Consider the following 26,346-nt stretch of genomic DNA (forward strand, 5'->3'; position numbering starts at 1 on the left):
AATGCTGGGAAGCGTTTGGAAAACCAATTTGGGAACCACTTGCTTGGGAAGGCTCTGCCGATCTGGCTGCTGATCTGCAGAAAGAAATAAACCATCATTGCAGGGGTGCTGAGGGTGAATTTTTCTGGAAGTCCTATGCATCCAGTAATTAAAACACCATCAGGATTTCTCACAACAATAGCTAATAATTTTCTAACACAAAAGGTATTTTGACCAAAACAAGCCCCAAGCCTGTTCTGGTCCTCGGTGTTGGACAGGAATTTTGTGGTTGCCTAGGAACTGCTGATCAGAGCCTGATTACATCCAATACAGGCTGACAAAGGGCAGCTTCGTGTGCATTTTCATCGATATCGTCATTGTTACAGCCATATGGTCCTACGGCTGCTTCCAAAGGGCCAGCTCTGCAGGGCTGGGGAAACTCTGCTTGGAGCCTCCTGGGAGGAAAGGTCTGGGCAGGAAGGGTGGGCAAATGTCATGAAGTTCTAGGCAGAACTCATCATGTGTGCAAGCCCTTGGACTTCATCACAAAGAAGTCTTTGCCTAGAGATTTTCCAGATCCAGGAGCCAAGTCAGAGCAGGTATTAAAAAGATAAGAGAAAAGCAGTGGCCTGAAAAAGGGACTAGAGAGCAAGTGATGTGTATCAGAAATTACGAAGCTTAGCCAGCTGATGAAGGACAGTTATTAGAAGAACATGGAAACTGTGGCTATCAAGGGTAAGGACAAAAACTTTAAATACCCTTGAAGATAAAAAAAAGACACCAGCTGGTGGGTTTATCACTCGATGACACAGTTCAATCAGTATTATCAATCAGTATTGCAATAATATTCGGTCAGTATTTCTTTGTGGCATTTGCAAAGACAGAACAAAGTGCTTTATACCTCTAATGGGCAGTAAAATCTTTCCCATTCTATCCTTAATCAGCAGAGTAGCAAATTATATCTGTGTTGTCAGGGGGTACACTTAGAAATCAGTGTCTATATAACTTGTATTTGAGAGCCTCGGAAGAGCTGGCTTAGAAGATTGAGGTCTGCAGATGTTCATTTTTAATCAACAGCAGAAAAGCTGGGAAAAGGCTAGTTTATATTTAAAAAAGGCTGTTATTATGTCCCAGATAACTACAGGCTAGTAATCATGGACAAAATGATAGAAGAGGTGAAAGGGAATTCAATCGATGAAGAATTCAAGGCTAGGAATAAAACTAATGGGTCTGTGAGACATGGGTCTTTAGAAGATGTCTGAATTCGTTAGCTTAGTCCCAGTTATTAGGCAGGCCTGAAACACCTGAGGGCTTGTTATTCCCACTGGGGGTGGCCCAGAGAAGCTCCTGCCACCTTGGAGGTGCTCAGCTCAGGGCACACCAGGGGTTGGCCCTGGGAAGCAAATTGGTCGCCTGCCACGCCACGGCCCCGTGCTGGGGAGCTGCTCGCGGCACACAAGCACAATGATAGCAAGAAGCTGGGCAACGCTCTTCAGCTGGTGATCAGAGACCTCACCTGAATATTCTGGGGCTGTGCCTACAGGCCGGAGAAGCCCTTCACGTCCTGACCATGAATATGGGGAGAGCAAGGTATGGGGAGAAGGCGAAGAGACCCACGCCAGGAGGAGCCAGGACTGGGGAGCAGGCATCGACCCTTCTGGGTGTGCAACCAAGTGCTCATGACGTTTCTGTGGGCTTCCAAGGATCTTTACAAATTTCTCAGGTTAAACATAGTTATAGCATAATGTAAAAAAAAGTTGTCTGGTTTATCTTCCCTCCGGTTTCACATGTAACATTATTTCAGGTTAAATGCTCTTTTGGCAGTGACCCAGTGATAGTAGGAGTGAATCAATGAACGAGTCTTTTAAGGTCATTTCTTCCAAGATGACAAACAGGCGATATTTTAGTCCGTGGTAGCTGATGATTTTAATGCCTGAGTGCTCTCTCTTAAGAACATATTACAAAGAAAAGGGAAACTTGTTTCAGTGACATTCTCTGGCCAAGCGGAAGAAATTACCGAGAATGGTGTTTTCAAGTTGTTCCCCTTCATGGGCAGGGTGAAGTGGTGCTGGCAGCCAAGGTGCTGGGACTCGGCTCCCTGCGTTTTTTTGTGGCGTGGCAGCATCCAGAATGTCATTCCCAGCCACCCCAGGGAAGATGATGCACAAAGACAAACTGAGCAGCGGGACATGCCTCAGAGAGGCTGAAATTAAAGCAAAAGGGAGAGGATTGGGAAAAGGGGGAATCAATGCAAAATAGGATCCGTTATTTTTAGCAATGGTATTGGATGTGCTCACATCCAGTTGGGTTTGGGGAGCTTTTATGTAAAAAATGAAGCATACCAAGAGGTGAAAGAAAGATTTTCCCACCAGGACTTTGGTGCTGGAAAAAAGCTGCTGGGTGTGAGCTGGGAAGCATGGTCTGGAGAAGACTGGGCAGCAAAGCAAGGACTGTCCTGTAGCACGGCTTGGGCTGGGGGCTTCTTTCACAGCACACCAGGAGGTTTCAGAAGCCCTTGGTGATGTGATGTGCACAAAGGGCTTAGGCTCACACCGCTAACAAGCTCCAGGGCAGCTCATCTGCCTTTGATTCCAGGCTTTTCTCCAAGCAGGGTTGGTAAATTGCAGGCAAAAAATAATTCCTGTCAAGGATCTAATAATGCTTAAAGTTCCTGCAACCTTTCAGATAAACAGGGTGGAACAGCGTGGTGAATTTTGTAAGAAATCTCTAAAAATGTGCAGTGAACATAATGAAGCAAAATTGACCTGTTGCTTTCTCTCAGGAAACAAATATTGCATGGGGAGGAAAAAAAGAGCTCAGGCCAGAAAAATACAGCTGTACTCTCAAAATGGTTCAGTTGTAGGGACAACAGCTGTCCCCAGAAATTATGTTTTTCATTAAAAAAAAAAAAAAAAAAGGGGGAAGAAGAAAAATTAGGAGCTGTATTTATGCAATTGCATGTAAAAAACTAAGGATGAAATCCTGTGAACAGTCCATCTAAATATTCAGCCCATAGCCAAACGAATGTGTGATCTGAAGAATAACCTTGAGACATGTGCACTGCTCTTGCTGAAAGATGGGAGTTTGGGAGGGAGAGCAGGAGTCTATGATTCAGAGCTGGGTGAGATTCACTTCGCACATAAAAGACAAAACCTGGAGTTACCCAGAAAAAAGAAAAAGAAAAAAAAAAAAAAGAAAAAAAGATGCATGGCACTTTTCATGCACATAATGCCCTTGAGGGGAAGGATAACAAGGTGAGGGAAAGCAGCGGCTGCCTGGCTGGGGTGGGAAAAGCTTGGAGATGTCCCTCAGCAGGGCTGGGGGCAGTGTGTGACCCCAGGATGTGATTCTGGGCATCTGCAACCCTTTCTGGAGCCCTCAGAGGAGTCCCAGGTAAATTGGTGCTCTTCTCTAAGGGTAGGTGAGCTCCAGGGTGGCAAGTTGGGGCTTATGAGTAGATTCTGCCCTTGCAAAATTTTAAGGGGGAGCTCCAAGGTTTGGAGCTTTTTTCTTAGGGCGGGCTTAAGGATGTCAGAACAGGTGAGCCTGGCCCAGCGAGAGGGCTCGTGGTTATGTGTTACCGATTTGCCTTCCTCAAGGTTTCCTGTGCCTTTTAAATACACCCCGTCACCGAGAGCTGTGAAGAAGCAGAGAGCCGGCTGGCACGTGGGTGTACCCCTGGTGGAGGCTCAGAAGTGGCAGGGGGACTGCTGGGGATGACAAAGGCCCTTGTGTCATTTTGGGGTGGGAGGAAGAGGCAGGATGGCGCTGACAGACCCGCGCAGAGGGATAACCCTGCTGCACAAAGCGAGCGGTGGCTGCACGCGGGCTGGGAAGAGGTGGATGAGCGTAGACTTGCAGGGGGAAGAAGCTGGAGGTCACTGCTGTGCGTGTTTATTGCAGTGCTAGCAGGGCTCATTTTTAACGCAGCACGTGTTTACTGCCGGCCTCTGCAGCTGCCAGAAATGGTTTCAGCAGTCCCAACCCTGTGGCTGCCTCTCGAGAGCCCTCAGCCGTCGTGCAGGGCCACGGTGTGCTTCCTCCCTCCCTCCCTCCCTTCCTTCCGTCCGTCCATCCGTCCGTCCTTCCTTCCTTCCTTCCTTTCTCTCCTTCTCTCCCTCTCTCTCTCTCTCTCTCTCTTTTCCTAGAAATTAGTTTTCCATAATGCCATCTGCCTGCCAGAGATGACACTTTCTGCAGGTGAGATGGTGAACATCACAGAAGGATGCCACAGAGGACTTTGGGTGTTTCCGTTCCACATTTCTTTTTTTCGCTTTCCATCAAGGTCACTGTGTCTCTTACCCACGTTTTGATCCTTATTAGTTGGAGCTTTCAAGAAAATGTTAGTGGCATCAAGTCTTTCTAGGAAAAAGGCTGCATAGGTTTGACTGAAACTACATATAAATTTGGGTGGAATTCATCTAGGATTGACCGAGAGATGAAAAGGGGATGTGAAAATTCTCATTGAACTTGGGGTCTTTCTTTGTTCTGTTTGTATCCTCACAATGTGCGTGTTTTCAGAGAAGTCAGTGCACTTCAACTGAACTAAATCCTCAGAGGAAGGAAAATAAAAGGAACTAAAACCTTCACAAATATATTCATCAGGCAAAACCATTAAGCCCAGTACATTTCAATGCTAGAAATAAAAGTACCCTACAGACCCCAACTACCAGATTTTACTGTTAGAGTTATGTGGAAAGTGGCTGGGTACAGTGATGAACTTCCTTAACAGAGGGCATTTGGGATTTGGGCAGGATAGTCAATGAGAAATGCAGGGAGCAAAACATGCCCTGTCCATCAGATCCGGCAGGACTGGATGAAGATGTGTGTGCACACTCTTTGCACACCCATCCGTGTGCATACTCATGCTCGAACCAGTGCATTGCAGCCCCCAGTTCCCAATTCACAAGCAATGTGGCAAATATACAGAAACTGGGGTGCTGGGAGCCACCGGCCAGTTTGCTGGTGCCCACCTCCACACTCCCTTGAGCATTTGGATCTTGGTCCTGGCAGCGAATGGGACAGGACTGAAGGTGTCTAAATCTTCCCTTGAAATACCAAATATTATTGCTTCCCCTTCAGCTACTGAAGTTTGGCAACACTTGCAAATGTCATTGCCTGTCAGGAAGATCTTTTGCGTTTCCCATCCCCTGGAGTGGAGGCTGCCTATCAAGTGTCTCTTCCCCACAGTGTAATGTTTCTGGTAAATCTACTGATTTGATTTTTTGATTTTGTCTGAACAAAATTAGCACACGTCACATGCCTGAGCTGCCAGTGAAGGAAAAAACAAGGCACGGGCAAGGGAATAGAACAAGTTATTCCTCCTGGGGCTACATCGGCAGACCAACTCTAGGCAAAAGCCATTTAGTCCAGGTGTCCCCACTTTGCACATGACAGCAAACGACAAGCAGGGCATTGGGATGGGGACTGCCCCAATTTCAGCAGTGAATGTCTGCAGGGCAAGGTGCTACCACATCAGCTGGGCTGTGCTGCCCTTGGTGGCAGCTGGTGGCCGTCAACCAGCTGGGAAATGCAGCGGCTGCATGTCAGGAGGTGGCCAGGACTGACCAGCTGTGTGTGCCAGTGTGAGTGGGTGCCCCTAGGTGTGGGTACTGGAGAGGGATGTTGGAGCATTTCTCTCTCTCAGGGGATGCTGGCAATAGCAGGAGCTTTTGCTGATATTTATTGATGACATCTCTTCTCCTTTTATCTAATACATACAACCTCATGCAGAGGCAGATCTCAGCTGAAATATTTAGATGCAGAATTAACTCAAGCAGTAAAAGCGAATGAAAGTCCCAGAGAGATGCACCTTTAGCGTTGCCAGCCCTTGCTATGTACAGGGAAGACTATCAGGACGATTTTCCAGTGACTCTTGCAGATCAGCTGACCCCCACAAACTGCCGATGATGCATGCCTTGGAAAAGAAAAAGCCACTGCTTCTTGCCTGAGACAGGGTCATCTGCTGTGCTGCTTTATGTTTGCAGAGGAGTGCACTAGAAATGAGGAAGATGCTGAACACGAGTCTCTTTCCCCAACACAGCTGCTTTATGCAAAGACTACTCCAACACCTGCAGACTTGCAAGGGGAAATGTGGTGTCTGCCATGCACCGGGAATGTCACAGCGAGGTCAGAGAAGTGCAAGTGCTGTGAGAACATCAGCTCAAGGAAACCTTAGAGCCCACTAACCTTCCACGAGAGGAATCTCCCTGTTTTCTTTCAGGTGTCCTCACTCCATGGTAGGTGTGAAAATTCCCATGTGTATTTGCAGGGATTGCAGTTGACTAGATAGTGAGAACAAAGCCATATGCTGCATGTCATCATTTATATCCTACACTTTCTAAATCCCCCACCAAGATCACAGTATTTTTCTCACTTTTGAGTTTTATGGAAGGAAAATAAAAGCCTAATAGAAGGCAGAATGAACTCCATGTTTTCTGCTTCAGCATCACCTGCTGGTTCCAATGGGATTTGCAAAACTGATGAAAGTGCTCATGAGGTGTTGGGCAGGAGGAACAAAGTAACCTATTTTGCAGGTTTGGGGATTTTTAATGGGATGTGTAGGTGCTGCTCCATAATGGCTCATCACCTGAAGGCATAAATGACAGAAACAAGGTCAAGGAGGACTGGAATAAGGCAGAACTGTTAAATCATTTAAATGTTACTGTTACACTCCAAGATTCACAATGAGGAGGCAATAAAAAGCGTACCTGTGCAAAACCAAACCCCACCCTTGGTGACTGCGGCACTGAACTGCTGCAGTATTTAGTTTAAAGTTAGCAGAGGCAACTCCAAGTACGTTGTATAACCTAGTCTATCTTCTGTGAAAGGTACAAGTCTGAAGGAAAGCACACACCCAAACCTCCAGAAGCATGACTGATCCTGAGCTCCAGGAGCAATATTAAAAATGCCATTTCCCTTCTCTTTCCCTCCCCTTTCCTCAGCCTTCATTTAGATTTTCATAAAACCAGTTGATAACATGAGATGTTGCTCCAACTCATCAGTTCATCTCATACAAAGAAAAGCTCTCAACAGAGCCCTATAATTTTGGGGCATTTTTAAAATTATTATTTTATTGTTATTATTTTTTAATTTAAAGACCAATTGGGAGATTCTTTTGCACCTGAGCCTGTCCTCTCGCCTGGACTGACCCTCAGTGCAGAACAGGGATCTAATCCATCTGTACCAAACCTCAGCCATGGGGAAACCTTGGAAAGAACTCTTAGGAACATTTTCCTGGAATAACCAGTCTTGGGGAAATACTGAGATATATGAATGTGCAGTGAAAGCTCAGGCAGCTCAGAAGCCATCAGACAAAGGGTGTTGGGTCAGAGAGGAGAAATTGCTCCCAGGGTTGTCCCTGACTTCTGCAGTTTTTATTACATTAGAACTGGAAAGCTTTAATCACATGTCAGGGCTGGTAGCTGGAAGTGGCCAACATATACTGTAATAACAAAAACAACAACAAAAAGAGATGTGGCAAAGGTCTCCCAAAGTGTCCTCAGAAATAGTTCAGTGAGCTCCCAGAGGAATTAGATGTCTGCGTTTATTTCTAAGTTCTCCAAGGCAGCTCTGTCATTACTTCATCACTCCAAAGCACAGAGGTTTGGAGTTCAGATGACTAGATGAAATGTGGGGAAGAAATAATTTTCCTGTCCCACATAAATTGCTGAATGGTTAGAAAAACTCCCTTTAAAAAACTCCCTTACTTACTTTAGAAAAACTCCCTTACTTTACACTTCCAGGTAGTGTAAAGTAACCTAAATAATAGGAAGATTTCACAAAAGCGTGCGAAATTTCCCAGCTTCCTGTGTCACAGCGGTACCACTCCTTGATGCTGCTGAGAGCTGAGCAACACGATATCTGGGCACAGCCGTGGGCTGAGAAAGCGTTAGCATTTGCGGATGCTATCCAAATTTCTCAGCAATCTGGGCTGGTTTCCAGGCGAAATCTGATCTGGTTTGGACTGGAGCTGGACTGTCTGGAACAGAGCAAACGAAATGCCAGGAGAGGTTGTGCTGCAAGGGGCTGTGATGAACGGGGAGCAGGATGCTCGTGGCGGTGCTCACTGCCTCATCGAAGGTGATGGAAGCTGCAGGCCTGGAAAAAGGAGAGAAGATGAAGCTAAATGATCTTGTGGGTGCTCTGTGGGATGTGACAAGGGGCCCAGAAACTCAGGCTGAGGGGCACCAGCACTGAGGGGTTCCCGTGACACCCTCTGCTTCCATGATTTTCTCCCCAGCTTGACCTGGACCACGCTGCCCCGAGGCCTGCCCCATCGCCAGGGGCCTGTCAGGAGCCTTATGCCTCCTGGTTGGAAAACAAAGAACTGTCCTGTTATTTCAGAGCTGTTGTTAATGTCTTCCCGTTGTGTGCCTGAGAGCCCAACAGTGAAAACTGCTGTAGGGCATCTATTTCTTACAGACTTTTCACACTATTTTTCACATTCAGAAGTGGAAATTGTAGTAGAATATCTGTTTCTCCTGGACTTTTCACAGTTTTTCACATTCAAAGGCCTGGCTTAATCACAGCACTTGGTCCCAGCATTGGTGCTTCTGCTGAACCAGATCCCAAACCTCTCCCAGTTCCCAGGCTGCCCCCTTGCACAAGAAGCCCTCTGAGGCTGGGGGAGCCCCTGGGGAAGAGCGGCCACCACTTGGTCACAGTGCTGGGATGGGCAGGTGAGGGATAAAAAGGCTGTGTGGGGTGGGGGAAGGAGGTTTGGTGGGCGAGCGGTGTGTAGAAGTGGGTCAGCTGTAGTGGGACCAAGCCATTTCTAGGTAAGCTTTTGGTTGGGGCGAAGGCAGAAGAGGATCTTGCTGGAGGTTATTGCTTTTTTTGGGTAGTAATATAATTTTTCTGGGAGGGGTGCCTGAGCAGCAGACAATGGTAGATCAATGGGGAGGTGGTTTGCCAAAAAGCAGATGATTATTTCTCAGAAATTGGCCTAGCCTTGGCTATGCAGGGGAGTAGGCCTCATGGTGCTGTGAGCATGGGGCTCGTGTGGCTCCCAAGCATGGGGGCCTGTTTGCTTCGGGGGGGCCCTGCTTGATCCTCGGGGCCCACCCAGCCGTGGCCCTGCTCCAGTGCTGTGCCTCTGCCCACTCAGTGCGTGGGTCCTGCTGCCATGTGTGCCTGGTGCCATCACTGGTGTCTCTGTGACACAATTTAGAAGTGCTTTCCTCTTCTGTCAAACCTTCAGGCCCTGTGTTTTTGGCTTCTGCAAGGCAGCAGAGCTCTGCTGGAACCAACTTATCCCGGCAGAGCAGTTGCCTCTCAATCCCACATAAAATTATGGGGAGCTGGAGCATATGCACAGCACTGCTGGCATGGCTCTTTGCATGACATCCTCAGAGCAAGCATGACAGTCACATAAATAGCATATGGGACAAGGCATTGTGGATCTGCTGCTTGTTGCATATTATTTACATACATATTCTTTACCTAGCTGATGGTTCAAAGGCATTTGTCTTCCCTTGTTTTTTTTCCTTCTTAGTTATAGATTTGTTAGAGACTGGAGCGTTTTCAAGGCAGATAATTCAAACCTCTCAAAAACTGATGAGAATATATTTCCCTCTGCAGTTGCTTGGAATTTTCAGTAAACATCCATAGCTTCCTCTTGCTAGAAAAAGGAGCAAGGGAGCACTTCTGACACTGTGCTCAGGTGGGTCAGAACTGCAAAAGCAAAGTGCCCAAAAGCAAGTTATCAGGCATCTCTTGCTATTGATCCAAATAACAGCAAGAACCTGAGTGACACCACCTTGAGGAAAGCAAGCTCAGAAGGAAGCAAATGGACACTGAATACCTTGATGCTAGACTTTTTTTTTTTCAGTCAATTTGTTGCTCACTGTGTAAAATGACTTCAGTGCAGAGGTGACAAGCAGGTCCTTGCTCAGAAGGACTTTGTGAAGATTGCCACCTGAGCACAGAGATGTATTCCTCCCTAAGGGACAAGACGCTAAAATGCTGGGATGGGGTTTGGAGGATCTACATTTGTCATCTGCTTCTGACTTACTGTGCACCTGTGTAAATCATACACTGGCCATTTCCTTTTCTTAAACCCTTCCGCTACTGGCATCTGGGCTGTGGACCACAACAGTGAGCCCTGGAGGCTGGGTGCCCATACTCAGAATGGTGAGAAACATCAGCGACCTCCCAGGTGAGGGAACAGCAGAAGGAAGGAGGGTTTCTGTTACAAGATTGGAGGGGTTTGCTCACTTTAAAGTGGATGGGTCTGAGATGGAAAAAGGAATGAGGCTGTAAAAAGGAATATAATGTTGCAGAGAGGATTGTTAATGGCCTCATTCACAATCACCTGAAATGATCAGTCCCTGGAAAATTGCAAATAATGATAGCAAACAATAAAATATCAGTGAAGTGGGTAGCATCATGTACTCTTTTCTGTTAGAGCTTCGGGGATTTTGCTCTAAATGAATTTTTGGTAAAAGCGTGATCCACTCAAATTATTTGTAAGCAGCGAGGATCAGGCTCCCCACTACACATGCTATTCTTCAAAATACAGGCGGCTGCTAGGCTTCAAAATATGGGCTGTTTATGGCTAGGTCCAAGAGTAGGTGGGATGTACTGGGATCAGTTGTCCATGCAATGGACTGGACCCCCACCATCATCCCACTGTGTGTCCTGAGATCATCTCAAATGTGCTCTCCCTGAGAATCTGTCATGGAAGAGGAAGAGGTGGGGGCATGGCCAGGGACATCCTGCTGGTTCCGTTCCCCTTGGTTGGCTTTAAGGAGCATCCCACTGCAAGCTGGTCAGGAGGAACATTTTTTTCCCATGGTGTTTGTTTCCAGGCCCCTGTTTGCTCCTTGCAAAAAGTTATTTCTTTTTAATGTAGTAGTTCTGATGCTTAGCATTGCTAAAAAGGGTCTGCAGAGACTTCTGCCACCTCCAAAAGGAGTCTGATGGAGCAAGTACAGAAGCTGCAATGAATACATATGATTGCAAATATTGAAGAAGTCAATGTCCCCCTATTTTAATAGATGTTATTTCTCATGCTTCAGACTAGTCCATCAGCAATGGAAGGTAGATAATCCACTTCTGGAATCTTTCTCGCCTCGCATTGTTACATGATTTATAGCATAGCCAAAGGAAGAGAATTTGTCAGCACCACCTCCGAAGTGATGCTGAGTCCCCTTGTAGAAGGGACTCTGGGGAGGTGTTCTGGGGCCTGAGGCAATTTTTTCATTCTGCCCTGACTTTTCATTCATTACTTCCTGCCAGCATCTCTGGTGCTCTGTTTGCCATAGATCTGTAACATTATGTAAAGCAGTCTGTTCATAACTGAACCCAGCATTTCTTGCTCAACCTATGCAGGGGCGAGCAGTGACTTCCCTGTGCGCTTCCATGGCTCGGCCACTGTAGGTATTTTCCATATTTGCCTGCAGGTTTTCCTGCTCTGGAAAATTCTTGCTCTAACTTCTAGCTGTCATGCAATCTTTTTTTTTCTACTAACCCCAGTACCTGGCCTGTTTTTTTTTTTCCTTGGTGTTACATGTTTCGCTGAAAACTGCGGTGCCTGCTGGAGCTGCTCTCCCTGCTCAGCTGCAGGCACAGCGATGTCCCTGCTCAGGACTGACCATGCGAAGGGAGCAGCGATGCTCAGAGACCTTCCAGTGCTCCCTGGTGACGTTGGCCTTGGGGAGGTCACAGCCAGCCTGAGCTGCTGCAGGGCTTTCCTGGGCTCATCTTTTGTTCAGGAACAGCAAAAAGCAGGAGGGGGTGAGCAGAGAGCTCAGGGAAGCACTTGCAAGGCCAATGCTGATGAAGGTGGGATAAGGAGCAAGAGGGAATGCTTCTGGGATGCAATTCTTGCTGGAGGGGTGAATTTGGGACTTATGAGCAGCTGACTACTGAAAAACATGAATAGTTGATCCACAAAATAAGACCTTTTGGTCTTACAAATGTTTAATGGCAGAGAAGAAATCTACCTGCCTTTCTCATCTGCTTCTCATCCCACCAAACAGCTTGAGCCCAGTTTTATGATGATTGAAGCAAGTGGCTTGACCAAGGGAGACGTGCTGCTAGTGCCGTCCCTTCTGGTGGGAGAAGGGCGTGCATGTGGACCAGAGATGTGTTTGGTGCTCATGGTGTGGGCAGCGGTGGGAGAAATGAGGCTGTCTCCTTGTGTGTGTGCTGGTGGTGGCTGCTGAACTTCTATGTAATGATTAATGTCCAAAGAACAAATTTCACCCACCATTGATGGTTAGGGTGCAAACTTTTACAAATTAGCATCTGGCACGTGCCCAGCATCCCGGGATTGATGGATGGATTTCCGAACCTCTGCTTTCGGGCTGGTCCAGGGCACTCTGCATGCCCCCTGCCTTCCTGCCTCGCCTCTCCAGCTTAGGCGCTTTTCTGTGAGAAATGATTTCACTTCTTGCAAAATTAATTCTCTGCTCATGATGGCCTTGATTAAACAGATCAGCAAACTGTGCTGAAGGTGGCAAAACAGCTTTGACACAGATATCTTCACCTCCTGAAAGGAAAGGCAAAAAGCTGTGGGCTGTTGCTATTACGAAGTGCAGGTGGCTGTGGGCTGTTTTGTGCAAAAGCAGCAAAAATCCTCCGTGATGAGGAACAGCGTGCAAAGTTAACCTAGTTGAAACAACAGTGACTGCAAATATTGGCACTTGAACTAGATTAGGTTGGAATAGATGAGATTTGTTTGCCCACGACTGGGTAGGCTATGGGTGGGCTGGGAGTTTTGAGGCAGATGGTGTAGGTATGCGGGGAAAACCCAGGGTCTTGCCTCCGCCAGCACGTGTCCACCAAACAAGCAGAGAAAAGATATGCCTGGGCCCTGGCTGTGCATCTATAATCCTCTGGAAATTCAGCAAACAAACTGAATATGCACAAAGGTCGCTTCCAGAACAGTTCTAATCTGCTAGGGATATTCAAATTATTTACCCAATTCATCACCAAATTTATGTATACTCTTGGTTTGAATCTTATTTTGCAGATATTCAGTGGAAATTTGGAGGGGTAAATCAGTATTTGCAGTGTGAATGTGTTTTTGAATTGCATGTTGATGCTCTGGATGCTTTCTGTAAATCCAGCATCTGTTCCTAGCATCATCTGCTGCCTTCACGTGTGCTTTCTGGGCAATTATCACCTGGAAGAAGGGTTGCATTTTTGGCTTATTTTTTTGGCTTTTGTTACCTTCCTGTCTGCACAGAAACCCTCAAGCAGAAGAGCCGATGGCTTTCTCCAAGAAATAGGCTGGGAGAAATCCTTTTGGGTCACAGATGAAATCCTGGTGGCCTCCCTTCTCAGCCCTGGTGCGGAGTCCCAAGCGGGTGTAGGGAAGATTTCTGATGAGGAAGAAATCCGTCGAGTCTCCTGCTCTTGAGATGGTGCCTGCCCCCCTCATCCCTGGGGTGCTGAGAAGAGCAGGAGGCAAGATAGAGTGAGGTGTTTGGAAATCCCACTCTTCAGGGCTGAATTAAGGTTGGGGTCAAATCAAGTGGAACAGAGGGGTTGGGACTGGAGGTGCAGCACAGATATCCTGGGCTTTCCTGCGTGAGAGGACATGGCTGAGCAGTGTGGGGGAGGATGGGAGGAGGAGGAGGAGGATTTTTGGAAGTGTCTTGTGTCTGGGACAAAACTCGTCTTGGCTCTCTGTAGTCTGAGGTAGCAATCCTGATCCTCTTTTACAGCCCTTATTCCGAAACACAAGGCTTGTGAGGTCAAAATAAGCCCCACAACAAAAAAACATGCTGTCTTTGCTGCACTGGATTAGCATAAAATGAGAAGGGCTAAGTGCACTTGCTGGGGAGGGAGCCAGCAGGGCAGAGCTGAATTTACAAGCACTTGTTTCCCACAGATTCCTGGGCTGTCCAGCCAGGCGCTCGCACTGATTTACTGCTGTCCTTCCTTCAGCCTCTGAAAATCAATCCATTAACAATTAAAGTAATGTCTGGTCTAGTATTTATTTCACACTCTCATTAATGGACTGACCAAAAAGCCCTTCTTCAAACACTCCTATATCTCACAGGGGGGCTGTATCTCCGGTTCATGCTTTTCCCCCTCGTTCCTTGTCAGAGCAGGGACCTGCTTTTATGGAAGCAGTCAGGAAAATTACCATGCGGTCCCTCACCATCACGTTACTTGCAAGGAAGGTGCAGCTTCTGTGCTAAATATCCCCAGACAAGCTTTTAAGTGGAATTAGAGCAGGAAGGGCAATCCGTGATGTCTGCTGGGCACAAGCAACTCTGCGTCGGGCTCTCTGTGGACTCTGGAAGAGAAGCAGCATGACCCAGGAGCTCATTTTCCTTTTTCTCCATCTCCTTTTGGGCAGTAGGAACGCGCCTTGAATCGGGTCTGACCCCTGTGTCACTGCACCCCCCAAAATAAACTGCTGGGAAACGGCTTCTGCAAGAAAATACGCTGACCGAACCAGAGGGTGAGGCACCAGACCGTGAGGCTCTAGTCCTTACGGTCAGCCTGTCCCTGCTCTGGGACCAGACCAAAAACCCCTTTTGTGCCCTGCTTGTGGGGTGGCAGAGCTTAGCTCAGACCTGAGGCTGTCGGTGCCGATCCCCCAGGGGCCAGATTTGGGGACAGGGTCCGCATGGCTCCCCCCCCCCCCCCCCCCCTTACACGCTGATCCCACCACTGCAGCTTCTTCAGGACCGCATCCTTCCGAGCTGGGATCCCACGAGCAGGATGCTGTGGGTTACAAACGCCCTTTAGCGAACCCTGCTCGCAGGATGCTGGATCCTAACACGCTTCCCCCCCCCGTTCCCAGCCCTCCTCGCATTTTTGTCAGATTTTAGGTCCAATTCCCCATTCTGCCGCCCCCCCCCCCCCCCCCCCCCCCTTAGCACAGCATTCAGGGTGCAGGGCAGGGGGCAATTTGCCGGGTCGCCCGGCTGCGGGATCCCACCCCAGGTAAGGCTGCGGGGTCCTGCGGGGGGGGGGGGGGGGGAGGCGAGAGCCGGCGCTGGAGCCCCCCCCGCCCCCGGCTGCAGGGGGGGGGCCGGGAGCCCGCAGCTCCGAGCGGCAGGGGGAGGACGCAGGTGTGGGCTCGCTTTGCCTTTGGTGGGTTTGGCTTTTTCCTTTTTTTTTTTTTTTTTTTTAATTTATTTCCTTTTTTTCCCCTCCTTCCACCCCCCCCGCCCCCCCCCCCCCCCCCCGCATTGGTTTTACGCAGTGGCAGCAGCCAGGCAGCCGGGGCTGGCTCTGCCCAGCCGCCGTCCTCCCTCCTTCCCTCCCTCTTTCTCTCCCCCCATCCCTCCCTTTTCCTTAAAAACGGGGGCTCCGGGGGTGCAGCCCCCTGCGCTGGCAGCAGCCCTGCCTGCCCCGAGCAGCCCCCTGCCCCTGCGACTGTGCCCAGCCCGGCTTTGTCCCCCCCCAAACCCCCCCGGGGTGCCTGGATGCGGTAGAGGGGGAAACCCGCACGCAGGTAAGCAGCCAGCGGGGGCTTGGTATTCTATTTTATTTTATTTTTTTTCCCCAACTTTGAGCTTTTCCTGCCGCTTTGCAGGGGATGCCGCAGGGCTGCAGCAGGCAGGGGTCGGGGGGATGCTGGGGGGAGCCCCCAGCCCCGGCCGGAGGCTTCAGTGGCTCAAAGGGGGAGGTGTGGGGGGCACAAAGCTGCCTGTGGGGTCTCCCAGCCCCAATTGGTTTGGGGGAGGCAGGTTTGGAGCGTGCAGAGCTGGGAGGGCTGGCGTGGTGCAGTCCCCTGCGCCGGCGGTGTGAAGGTACGCGGGAGCCTCGGGGTGCTGGGGGTGCGCCGAGCTCCGGGGGCTGCATCCCCTTAAAACGCTCTTGGGGAGGTCAGAGGGGGGGCGTGCCCTCCCCAGCGATAAATACATCATCCCTCTCCCGTAGCTGTGATCCCGCAGACTTCACGCCGTCTCTCCGGTGCTCCAGGTCCTTGGCACGGGCTGGCGGCTCAGGATGGACCCGCTCTTCCCTGCCCACATTTTGGAAGACCCCGACCTGCGAAAGCTGCTGAATGACTCCTCCATGCTGAACCTGAGCTTCCTCCCCACGAACTGGTTCAACAACAGCACGGGGGACAGCTTCCTGCCGCTGAGCATCAAGATCACCATCGTGGTCGTCTACTCCATCGTGTGCATCGTGGGGCTGGTGGGCAACTGCTCCGTCATGTACGTGATCGTCAGGTAGGACCCGCAGGGAGCCGCTGGGGCGCGTCTCCCCCCCTCTGAATCCGTGCTGGGGGGGAAGCAGACAGGTGCTTCCCCGGTAATTGCAATGTGCTTCAGGGGCGATGGTGTGGCGTTTGTTGCATTGTTTTGGTTTTATTTTGTTTTTCTCCCTTCCTAGGCGCGATGAAGGTTCCCACCAGCTTTCAGCTGCCCTTTGGTGCCTCCTAAAGTTTAAGCCAGAGAATGGAACAGAGCGTTCAGATCTGCTCAAAAAGTGGGGCTTTTTGCAAGCTGCCAGGCAGGGAGTTGCACGTCCCTGGGGAGGGCAAAGTGCTGGGAGCATCCAGCTGCCGGGATGTGCCCGGTCCTTGACGGGACATCTCCCTCCTGCGCGGTGTCCAGCACCCAGCTGCAGGTGCTGCTCCATCTGGGAGCTGCCCTTTCCCAAAGCTGAATCTAATTCCAAGGGAAAGGACTTGCTGGGAGGCTCAGTCTCACTTTTACAGGGGAGAAAACAATAGGTGTAGCTCTTCCAACTGTTTGGGAAAATAAATAAGATGTGTCAGGATGCTGCAGAGATGAGGACAACTCCTCTGGCTCAGATGGGCTCCTCGCTCCGGAGCTGGGAGAGCAGGGACCTTTGCAGAGGGATGGAGCAAGGGGCTCCAGCAGCACTGTCTGACCTCCCTGCATGCTCCTGGCATCTTAACTCTCCCTGCCCCTGGATCAGAAACCCTGTTCCCCCCTGTAAGTACAAAATGAGTTCCTGCAACTGCCAGGGCTATGATTATGTCAAATGCCAGCAACCCTTCTCTGATCTCCGTGCCCTATATGCTAAGGAGCGAGCTTCCATCGTATGTGCACATCTTAGCAGGTTCCTGGTGCAGGTGGATGCTGCCAGCGCAGAAGAGACACGGTAAACTTGTTTTCTCCTTCACATAGATTGTCACAGGTCAGCGGATGGAGGCTAAATCACTGCTACAAGGGCAAAGGGACGTTCCTGTTCATCAGGGTGCCTGTCAGCTCTTCCTGGGGACGAGTTCATGGCAGGGAGAAGGGCTCACATCAGCACAGAGGAGGCTGGCAGTGCAGCAGTGTCACGTCTGGGTAGTTTGTAGTTGTTTACTGTAGTAAAGTCATCTGAGTAGGCACGGTGTTTGTGGGCACACGTGAGAACAGTCAGTAGGGAGTGGGCGAGGGAAAAGTCCCTGTCCACGGCGTGCAGCTCCCAGGGGTGCCTGAGCTGGTGTGCAGGCAGGGGAAGGGAGTCCTCGCCCAGAGCACGTACAAACCTTAGGTGTATGTCAGAAGGAGAAGCTCTGGCAGAAATTTAGTCACAGTCTGCAGAGGTCTCATGGGACGTGAACAGCCACCATCATTTCATCCTCATGGAAGTGGGCTGGGCGCTGGATTCTGTTCACAAATATCCATGTCACGTTGCTGGCTGTGAACATGGGCAAGTGCTGGCCCCTGGGGAGAAGAGTCCCTCCTTCCCCTAAGGAACAGGGTCCCCACGGCAGGACCTTGCTGTCTGCTGCCCGGGGCTGTGGTTGCTCTTGCCAGGAACATAAATGTCCCAAACCAGCACCCTGGTCAGGGTGGACGTGTGCTGTGCCAGTCCAGGGCCACACTTTCAAAATGGTGGCTTCTGGTTTGATCCTTTTGGCTTGGATGCCTTGCAGGTGGATAAAAGGAAGCAAAAAAAGAAAGGGGGATTTAGCCCTGGAATTTCCCCTGGAACTTCTGTCCTCAGTTTTTACTCATTTTAAACAATAGAAAACTCAAGATAAGCATCACCCCCCATCCACCTAGGCCTCTTCCCCTTCTCTCTGTTCCATTTTACCCAGTACAATCCTATATATAAAGACTTAACTATTCATTCAGTCTCTTTTTTTTTTTCTTTTGGTATTGATCTGTCTTTTTTTTCCCCCCCAATATTTCTATGTGGTCCTTGAAGGTCCACTTAAATAATGTACTGGAGAGGTTATAACTAAACTAAAGCATATGTAGGTGAAGCTGCCCTTTCACTCTGGTTCTCCCCATCAGTATCTCCTGGAGCTCAACCCTGGCTGAGACTAACACTGAATTGCACCCAGGAAAATGACCCTTCTTGGCTCAGTAACTGCAACTTCTAGTCATCCCTGCCAAGGATTTTTCTTTCCTTGCCCTTACCCTTGGATCAGATGTGATAGACCAAACTCAGTATCTCAAACCTGACCATGGTCAAGTACGTAAATTCGTACGTAGCTGCCAAATTAGCAGACATGCGGGGCTGCTGCTGCTGGCCTGGCTGACTTCTCAAGCATAGGTTTTCTCCCAGGACTGGAGCCTGAGTGCTCCTGGGCTTCATGCTTTAAGCTACGTCTTTTTCGGTGGGCTTGAAAGTTGGTTGCTGGCAAGCCAACGTGGGATTTGGGGATTCTCAAAAATATCTTCTCTTCCATTAATGGACAAAACTGGCAAACCCACTATGGTGGATCCTTCAAAAACTGTTTTCGTCCTTCCTTGCACCAGGGATAACAAGACTTCAACACGCTACCCAAGCTGCAAGAAACTGGTGTGTTATCTTCCACAAAAAAAGGAATGATTTGGTGATGTAGACAGTAATCGTTTCCTGTTTTTCATGGAGTAGGGAAACACAGAGTCTAATATCAGCACTCGAGAAAATTGGAGCCTTCAGGAAGGCTTGTTTGTTCCTCTTGAATGCGATTTTTGCAGCTCAGGGAAAAGTTTAAGATCTCGTGGCGTTTCAGACAAAAATAAGAACTCCAAGCCTTCTCTGGGTTTTCCCCTCTGTTGTAGAAGCCAACCTACATCTCTATTATATTTGGAGTCGTTTAACATTTGGAATGATTAATTTGTAGTGACAGTCGCCATGTGACTGCCAATCGCCTCCTAGTGCTTGAAGAACTAATTGGATAAGACCGAGAAGGGCCCTTGTCAGGAGCACAATTTCCTGGACAGTAAAGGGCCTATTGTGGAAATCTGCCTCGTCTGCGGCTTTGTTCTGCTCGCTCATTGTGGAGCTCCTTGCCAGTTGAGATAATGCCTCCCCTCCCTCCCTTCTTCTGCTGTTTGTCTGCTCTCTTCTGCATATATTTCCTGTGCTGCTTTTAATGAACGTGCAACGAGGAGTTGAACAGCACGACACGGGGAGGGTTTTGGGGAGAGAGTGGGGGAAAACAGGCTGCTGGGATCCCTCATAACTGAACTGTGCCATGCTGGATGCCCAAGATCTTTGTTTTCAGGAAGAAAAGATGGAGACGACTCCGAAAGAGGGAGACGCATTGTTCTCACAGTGGTGCTGCTGAGGCTGGGCCATGGGTTGGGCGCGATGCAGACCCAGCTGCCCAGCACCTTGAGGGGTGCAAGGACAGCCACAGCATTGCAGTGCAGGGACTAAGACCCCAAACCTCCACGGCCCCTGGTGTGCCAGGGAAAGGGAGCAGGGCCACCACACAGCTGCTGGCCTGGGGAGCCCTCTTGTCCCCTCTCCATCCCATTGCTGCGATGCTCAGCAGTGATCGTCTGGAGGACTCCCTTCCTCGGTGCTGGATCTGCTCAGCTGGGTCAACCTCCCTGGGACTGACGCCTCATTTCTAGGGCTCTTTGCCATGGGGGCTTCATGGGGTGGAGGAGGACAACTGCCTTCCTCTGTGCCAGGGCTCTCCCCTGTTGCAGCGGGGCCCAGAGCACTCAGCAAAGCACTGGGGCTGCTCAGCTCTCCTTGTTGATGAACATGGTTTCAGAGCAGTTCAGGCAGCTCTTCAGGCAGGTTGGGGCTACAGACCCCCTACCCTTTATTCACTGCTTGCAGGTGAGGCTGTAGGAAGAGGGCCGGGATGCTGCAGGATGCTGAGGAGCACGGGCAGGGCTGCGCCATCCGTCCTTCTGCTGGAAACCTGCATCGATCCCTGCGAATGGGGGGTGAGGGCAGCTGGATGTGATGAGACAGGGAAAATGGAGTTAATTAGGAGGTTTCAGAGATGCTGATTTCTTAATAGAAAGCTTTCTAATGGGAGAACGTTGACCAGCTGCATGTCTCGGAGCTGAAATTGAGTGAGTGTTTAATGCGGTGCGGAGCCAGCGGATGCCAGCGAGGCCATCTGAGACCTCCGCTCGCTCTGGATCTGCCTCTTTTTAGTTTTCCCTGGTTAAACAAAACAAAGACAATCGTTGCACTTTGTAGAGAAGGGAAACCCGTGCCGAGGGGTCTGTACAGAATGATAAGAGTGGGAGGGAGAGTCCCTGTGGCAGACGCTGCGGGGGGTGGATGTGTAGCCCTCTACCTTGCAGGTCCCCACGGACCTGGGCAAGTTGTCCCCCAGGCCAGGGACTAGACCACAAGGCTTGTGGCAGCCCTGCCTGTCTCCTGCTCGCAGCTCCGAGGCCCGTGCTGTTGTTTTCCCCTGGCTTTGGTGGGATGAGATGAAGGGAGTCACCCATGTGCAACAGTAATTGAGTGATGCTTAATTTGGGACTTGGTTCCTAGCGCTTTTAGGGACTGAGCAACTCCCAGGAACAGGGGCGGCATTTAGGGCTGGAGCAATTCAGCAGAGGCAGATCCAGTGTGTGTATGCGGATAAGAGCATCCTGCTGCAGAGCAGGCACTGGCAAACACCCTCCTGAAACCGAAGGCAGCCCCGAGCCCCCCCGCGAGACCCTGGATGAGCTGCAGAGGTTTATGCAGCAGCAGCCCAGCGTCTGCCCTCGGCATGGCACCAGTCGGGGCCACGCAGTGTCCCTGTCCCTGTCTGTGCTGGCTCCTGACACCATTCCCCAGAGGCTCCTGGAGGGGAGCACCACTCATTTGTCAAAGCTGTCACCCAGACACTGAGCTGAGACTCAAAGGGCAAGAAAATCGCCTGTCCCAAAGCCGTGGTGCTGGCGGCAGCCTCCTTAACCCCTGCTCGTCAGTCACCATCCTGCCAGGCAATTAATAGGCTTTTATGTGCCAGTGATGCAGGCTGCTTTTGTGGGAGCATCTGGCTTCGTAGTCCAAAATGCTTTAAGCTCGCTTCATAAATTTGCTGTCTGTTTGTGGCCTGTTGAACCAGTAGGAACAATCAGGCTTAGACTGGGGAGGAATTTCAGGATGAGCTGGCTCTGAAGCAGTGATCGGAGCGGCGGGGACGTGCAGGGCACCGTGTGGGTGTGCAGCAGGGGTGACACAAACCAGGATGGTCCGTGCCAGATCAAATACCAGCTTTGTACAACCTACGGGCTGTGGGCAGGCTGGGAGCAGAGATGTCACCGGACCGGTGCTGTTTTCCACCGTCACGGTTGGAGCAGCTCTGCAAAAACCCTCCTGAGCCTCTTCTGCTGTGTTTTGCTTCCCTGCTTCTCTGCAGACCTCTGCGTGTCCGGGAAGGGCAGTGAAGGCTGGTGGGGACAGAGGGAGCTGCTCGAGGGAACAGCACTGTCTGCATCCCAATGAGCTGGAGTTAGAGCATCGTCACCAAAAGGCTCGAAGAGGCAGAGGGCGCCTGGAGGTGATGCTCATGGCTCCCCTGGGCTTGAAGGCTTTGCTCTGTCCCCTCTACCCTGGTGTCTGCAGCCCCGTTTCAGCTTCTGGGGTTGCCGCAACCAGCTGGTGCTTACCCCTGGGGCATGTGGAGTGGCTTGTTCTGTGGTAGCTGGGTGGGCAGGAGGAGCGATGCCGAAACAACAGCTTTGCAGCTTGCCCTGAGGCTCAGTCAGGGGCAGAATCCATCCATCCTTGTCAAAAACAGGACCTCAAAGCCCAGCAGGTAGAAGAGCTGCTGCCTTCCCACCTCCTTCTCTCCCAAGCTGCAGGCTCCCTCCCTTGAAAGATCTGCCCCGTGTAACGCTGCTTGGGGCCCACTTAGCAAAAAGGAGGGGGAAACCAAGCGCAGAGCTGCTATCCCCATGCTTTTCCTCTTCGGCTTCGATAGCTGGGAGAACACAAGAGCAGAGCAAAAGGATTACGTCTGTGGCAAAGGTGGAGCAGGATGGGGAGCTGAGAACTGGCAGGGCTGCCCTGCGGGAGATGCTCCATTAGGAAATTGCCTCTGTGACCAAGAGCGAGAAAGTGGCTCAGCAGGGAGGTGATGTCCTCCAGGGGGGCCAGAGGCTTATCTGAATCGGAGCTGTGCTTGGGGTGGGGGGGGGTGGGTCTTAGGTGCCTCCTACAGCCTGAGAGTTTAATTTGTCCTTTTTTTTTTTTTTTTTTTTTTTTTTTTGTGCAGATTAAGAAAGAGAACACTCTCAGTTCCCGGGGGAAAAGAAAAGGAAGGTTAATCCACAGAGGAATGATTAATTGATTTTTGTTTGTACTGAACATTCTGGAAATGTTTGGGAACATTGGTTTGTTGGGATGATGGCTGTTGGCTCTCAGCGTGCAGAGAGAAGTGGAGCTAGAAGTAATTAATTAGGTGTAAATGAATTTCTCCACCTGCTAAAAACAAAAAATTCAGGCTCAGAATCCACTTGAAGGTCAGCTGAAGGAGGCAAGCAGTGGGCCAGCTGCACCCAGCACATCCTCCCTGCATGGGACGGAGCGAGGGGAGGTGGCTCCGCTGTCACCTCGAGGAGGGGCTGACAACAGGGACAGCAGGGAGGGGACAGCGAAGCCTCATGAGTGGAGGGATCGGGATGGAGAGCTGAGGTTTGCAGCCCGGACAGGGCTAGCTGAGATGTCCCAGACTTCCTGTTGTGCTGGGGACAGGGGCGTGCGTCGATGGGGACAGTGTTGTCCTCTGCGGATGCAGGATGGGTCCAGCCGTAGTGGTAGATGCAAGGGGATTGTTGCCTGTTTTCACATCAAATTCCCTTTTTTTTTTTTTTCCCCAGGTGGTTAAGTGGGCCATCTTTTTTAAAAAAAAATGCAGTTGTTATTCCCATAAGTTATAACATCAGTAAAAGAAGCCATAGTTAGAGGCATGGTGATGAATTGCCTCCGTCCTTGCATCCTGGAAGGATGGACTGGAACAAGCATACAGGAAGGCAAGATCAGCCTGGTCCGAGGGCAAAGAGGCAGTCTACAGCTCCCAGGAGTCATTTGCTAAGACAGTCTTAGGTGACTGAATAATTTCCTGAAGCCTGAGCTGACAATACTTTTATGTATTTTTATGTGCTGATACAGAAAAATGATTTAATTTCTTTCCCCCCACCACTGACACAAGCTGCTGACCCTGAAGGGAAAATGTCTGCATCCAGTCACAGATCCACCATATTTCCACTACTTAAATTACCTCATTTATGCCAAAAATGAGAAAGCAAAACCACCCCACCCTGCGGTGCTGCTGCTCTGGCGTAGGTGGCACTGGAGGCTCCTTTCTTCCTAAAGCAGAATTGCACAGGAAATCCCGAGGTGTTAAAACCTTTGCAGCTTCCAGGTTGAATTGGTTTTGCGAAGTGTATTGCTCGGTCACCCCTTTGCCAGAGGAAAGCCACTGGTATTTTTCCTTTACTGCTTTTGGTTATATAAATTAGTCTGATCTGAGGAGGCTTTCTAAGAACCCATCACTTGCTTGGTGGCTGTGATTTCTGGGCCAGGAGGAGCCTGATTCAGGCTCACGTGGGACCCTCAGGTGCTTCTGCCAATGTTCACTCACTCCAAAGGCTTCCCTTGGCTTTCAAGGTCAAAGGTGGGCTCCTTTGCTCCTTGGCTTTGCTGTCCTCACTTAATTTGTCCTAAAGCATTTCAGGTCGAATCAGAACCCGTAATATTCTAGTGCCTAGCAAAGTGGAAATAGTGCAGTAGTTTATGGGTTTCAGTGTTGCTCCCGAATGAACTTGCCCTCGATTAATAACATATCATTGCCTGCCATGTCTGGCAACACTTCTGCAAAGGCCATTAGTATAGTAAATGATAGATGAACTGAAGATTTAAAATAATGCTAATGTTTTAGCTCTCTGTGTCCATGAGAGGAGCATCCTGGAGCTGAAAGGTTAGGCTCAGTCACAGCTGAGTTTCCATTTCTGCATGCTCTGCATGCATCCTTGGGCAGCTGATCACATCTTTCCCAGCATCACTTCCCATGTGTGAAAAGGAGATGACCAACGTTAGAGCAAGGTGGATCTTTTGTGGCAGTCGGTTCATGTGATAAAAGCAATATATTAATGACAAAAACCCTTTGGAGTTCGGCTCATGTCTTTATCTCCAAATTGTCTCTTTCCTTAAGAAGATCCACTGTGATATTTTGATGTCTGATACAAATCTCATTCCTCACCAGGACTGGCCATTTCACCCAGGTCTTACAGCTCATGTTAGCCATCGTCTTTGGCTACAAGCCTATAGAAAGTGGCTAATCAACTTATCCCTGGACCACATGATGCCTTTCAAACCAGCTTACTGGCTAAAGCTCTCACCAGTATTTAAGATAATGAAGCCATATGTGATGAAATTCTAGATTAGTCTTATTGAAGTCATTTTTCAAATAGCATGATAGGAGTTGACAGCCTCAGGCTTTCATTGGCCTTCCGTGCAGTCTACGGGAATAAGCTTTTCCTGCCCGTGAGACTGTGCGTGGAAGCACCATTTTCATCACTGCAGGAACTGGGAATGAGCACATGGGAGGTAGAAAGGAAGGGGCAGTGTTCAATCTCTCTTCCTTTTTTTTTTTTTTTTTCTTTCTGGTTAGAAAAGTACAGCGTCTCCTTCCTACCATGACAGAATGCCGCCTTCATCAGACTGCAGCGCCTTACCCATTGCTCATCAAGGGCAGCTGGAGCTCTAACCATTGCTCACTTCTACATTTCAGATTCACCAAGATGAAGACAGCAACCAACATTTACATCTTTAACCTCGCTCTGGCCGATACCTTGTGTCTGATGACCTTACCCTTCCAGGGTACGGACACATTCCTGGGCTTCTGGCCCTTTGGCAATGTCCTCTGCAAGATCGCCATCTCTATAGACTACTACAACATGTTCACCAGCACCTTCACCCTGACGATGATGAGCGTCGACCGCTACATCGCGATCTGCCACCCGATCAAAGCCCTGGACATCCGCACTCCCCACAAGGCCAAGGTGGTGAACGTCTGCATCTGGGCGCTGGCTTCTGTCTTCGGCATCCCGGCGATGGTGATGGGATCTGCAGAGAATGAAAACAACGGTCAGCCAAAAGGCATCCGGGGTGGGAGAGTTTGATGGCGGTGGGCAGGAGATGCCACGGGCTTGGAGAGCCATTTGAGAGGGGCAGTCAGTGGGTTGAGCTCCTTGCTGTACAGACATTTTATCCCTTGCCTCTTTGTCTTTGCCTCATTGCTATTTTTCTTCTGTATTAAGCATGCCTAACCAAAGAGAAAGTGCAGATGTTTCTGTTCCTGATATGGGTTTGCTGATCTTCCTCTCCTTTCTATTTTTCCCTTGCAGAAATCGATTGTCTAATTAAGCTCCCTTCACCCGTGGATTACTGGGATCCCGTGTTTGGCATCTGTGTCTTTCTCTTCTCCTTTATGATCCCCGTGTTGATCATTACCATTTGCTACAGCCTCATGATCCGACGGCTCAAGAACGTCCGCGTGCTCTCAGGCTCCAAGGAGAAGGACCGAAACCTGAGGCGCATCACCCGAATGGTCCTGGTGGTGGTGGCCGTCTTCATAATTTGCTGGACTCCCATCCAGATTTTTGTGCTGGTCCAGTGCTTGGGCGCCAAGGCAGAGAGTGAGCTCGAGCTGGCCATCTCCTGCTTCTGCACGGCGCTGGGGTACGCCAACAGCAGCCTGAACCCCGTCCTCTACGCCTTTTTGGATGAGAACTTCAAGGCGTGCTTCAAGAAGTTCTGCTTCCCCAGCGCCTTCAGGACGGAGCTGCAGATGTCCAACAGGATGTGCAGCATCGCCAAGGATGTGGCTTATGCCTGCAAGAACTCGGAGGGGACTAACAATCCGGCCTGACTAGGCATGGAAATTCCCATGGTAGCTGTCGCCCAGCAGAGTCCAACCACCCCCACGTCAGAGCTAACTCAGATAACGGCCCTTTAGCAGGGCCTCGGAACTGAGAGGCAAGAAACCAAGGAAATAATTTTGGGGGTTGGGAAAATTGGACACCGCAAGAGCATGCAAAAAAAAGGCAGTTTGATGTATTTTTAATTCCGGTGCACGCTGCACTGAGGAACATCTTTAAAATCAGCCTTTTGATTCCTGTGAAACCCTGACGGTTTGCAACGCTATGGAGAATTCAGGATTTAAGGGTTTAAAACAGGCATTGCTCCTGCATCTTACGCTTCTGCTGCTGGGAGACAGACAAAATGCAGACTATTCCA

General features: G+C 49.9%; 1 protein-coding gene across 2 annotated transcripts; it reads left to right on the forward strand.

Annotated features, from left to right (window-relative positions):
- The first annotated feature begins 15,900 nt into the window (after positions 1-15,900).
- OPRL1 (opioid related nociceptin receptor 1) lies at positions 15,901-25,978 on the forward strand. 2 transcript variants are annotated; one of them, XM_035548229.1, is made up of 3 exons: positions 15,901-16,127; positions 24,839-25,194; positions 25,455-25,978. In XM_035548229.1, the coding sequence occupies exons 1-3, from the start codon at positions 15,901-15,903 to the stop codon at positions 25,976-25,978; spliced, it is 1,107 nt and encodes a 368-aa protein (XP_035404122.1). The 2 variants fall into 2 exon arrangements, with proteins under 2 accessions (XP_035404122.1, XP_035404123.1); XM_035548230.1 differs by having other exon boundaries at positions 16,015-16,112.
- The last annotated feature ends 368 nt before the right edge of the window (positions 25,979-26,346 follow it).

Source organism: Cygnus atratus, chromosome 16 (assembly GCF_013377495.2).
Source record: "Cygnus atratus isolate AKBS03 ecotype Queensland, Australia chromosome 16, CAtr_DNAZoo_HiC_assembly, whole genome shotgun sequence".
NCBI classification, from domain to species: domain Eukaryota; kingdom Metazoa; phylum Chordata; class Aves; order Anseriformes; family Anatidae; genus Cygnus; species Cygnus atratus.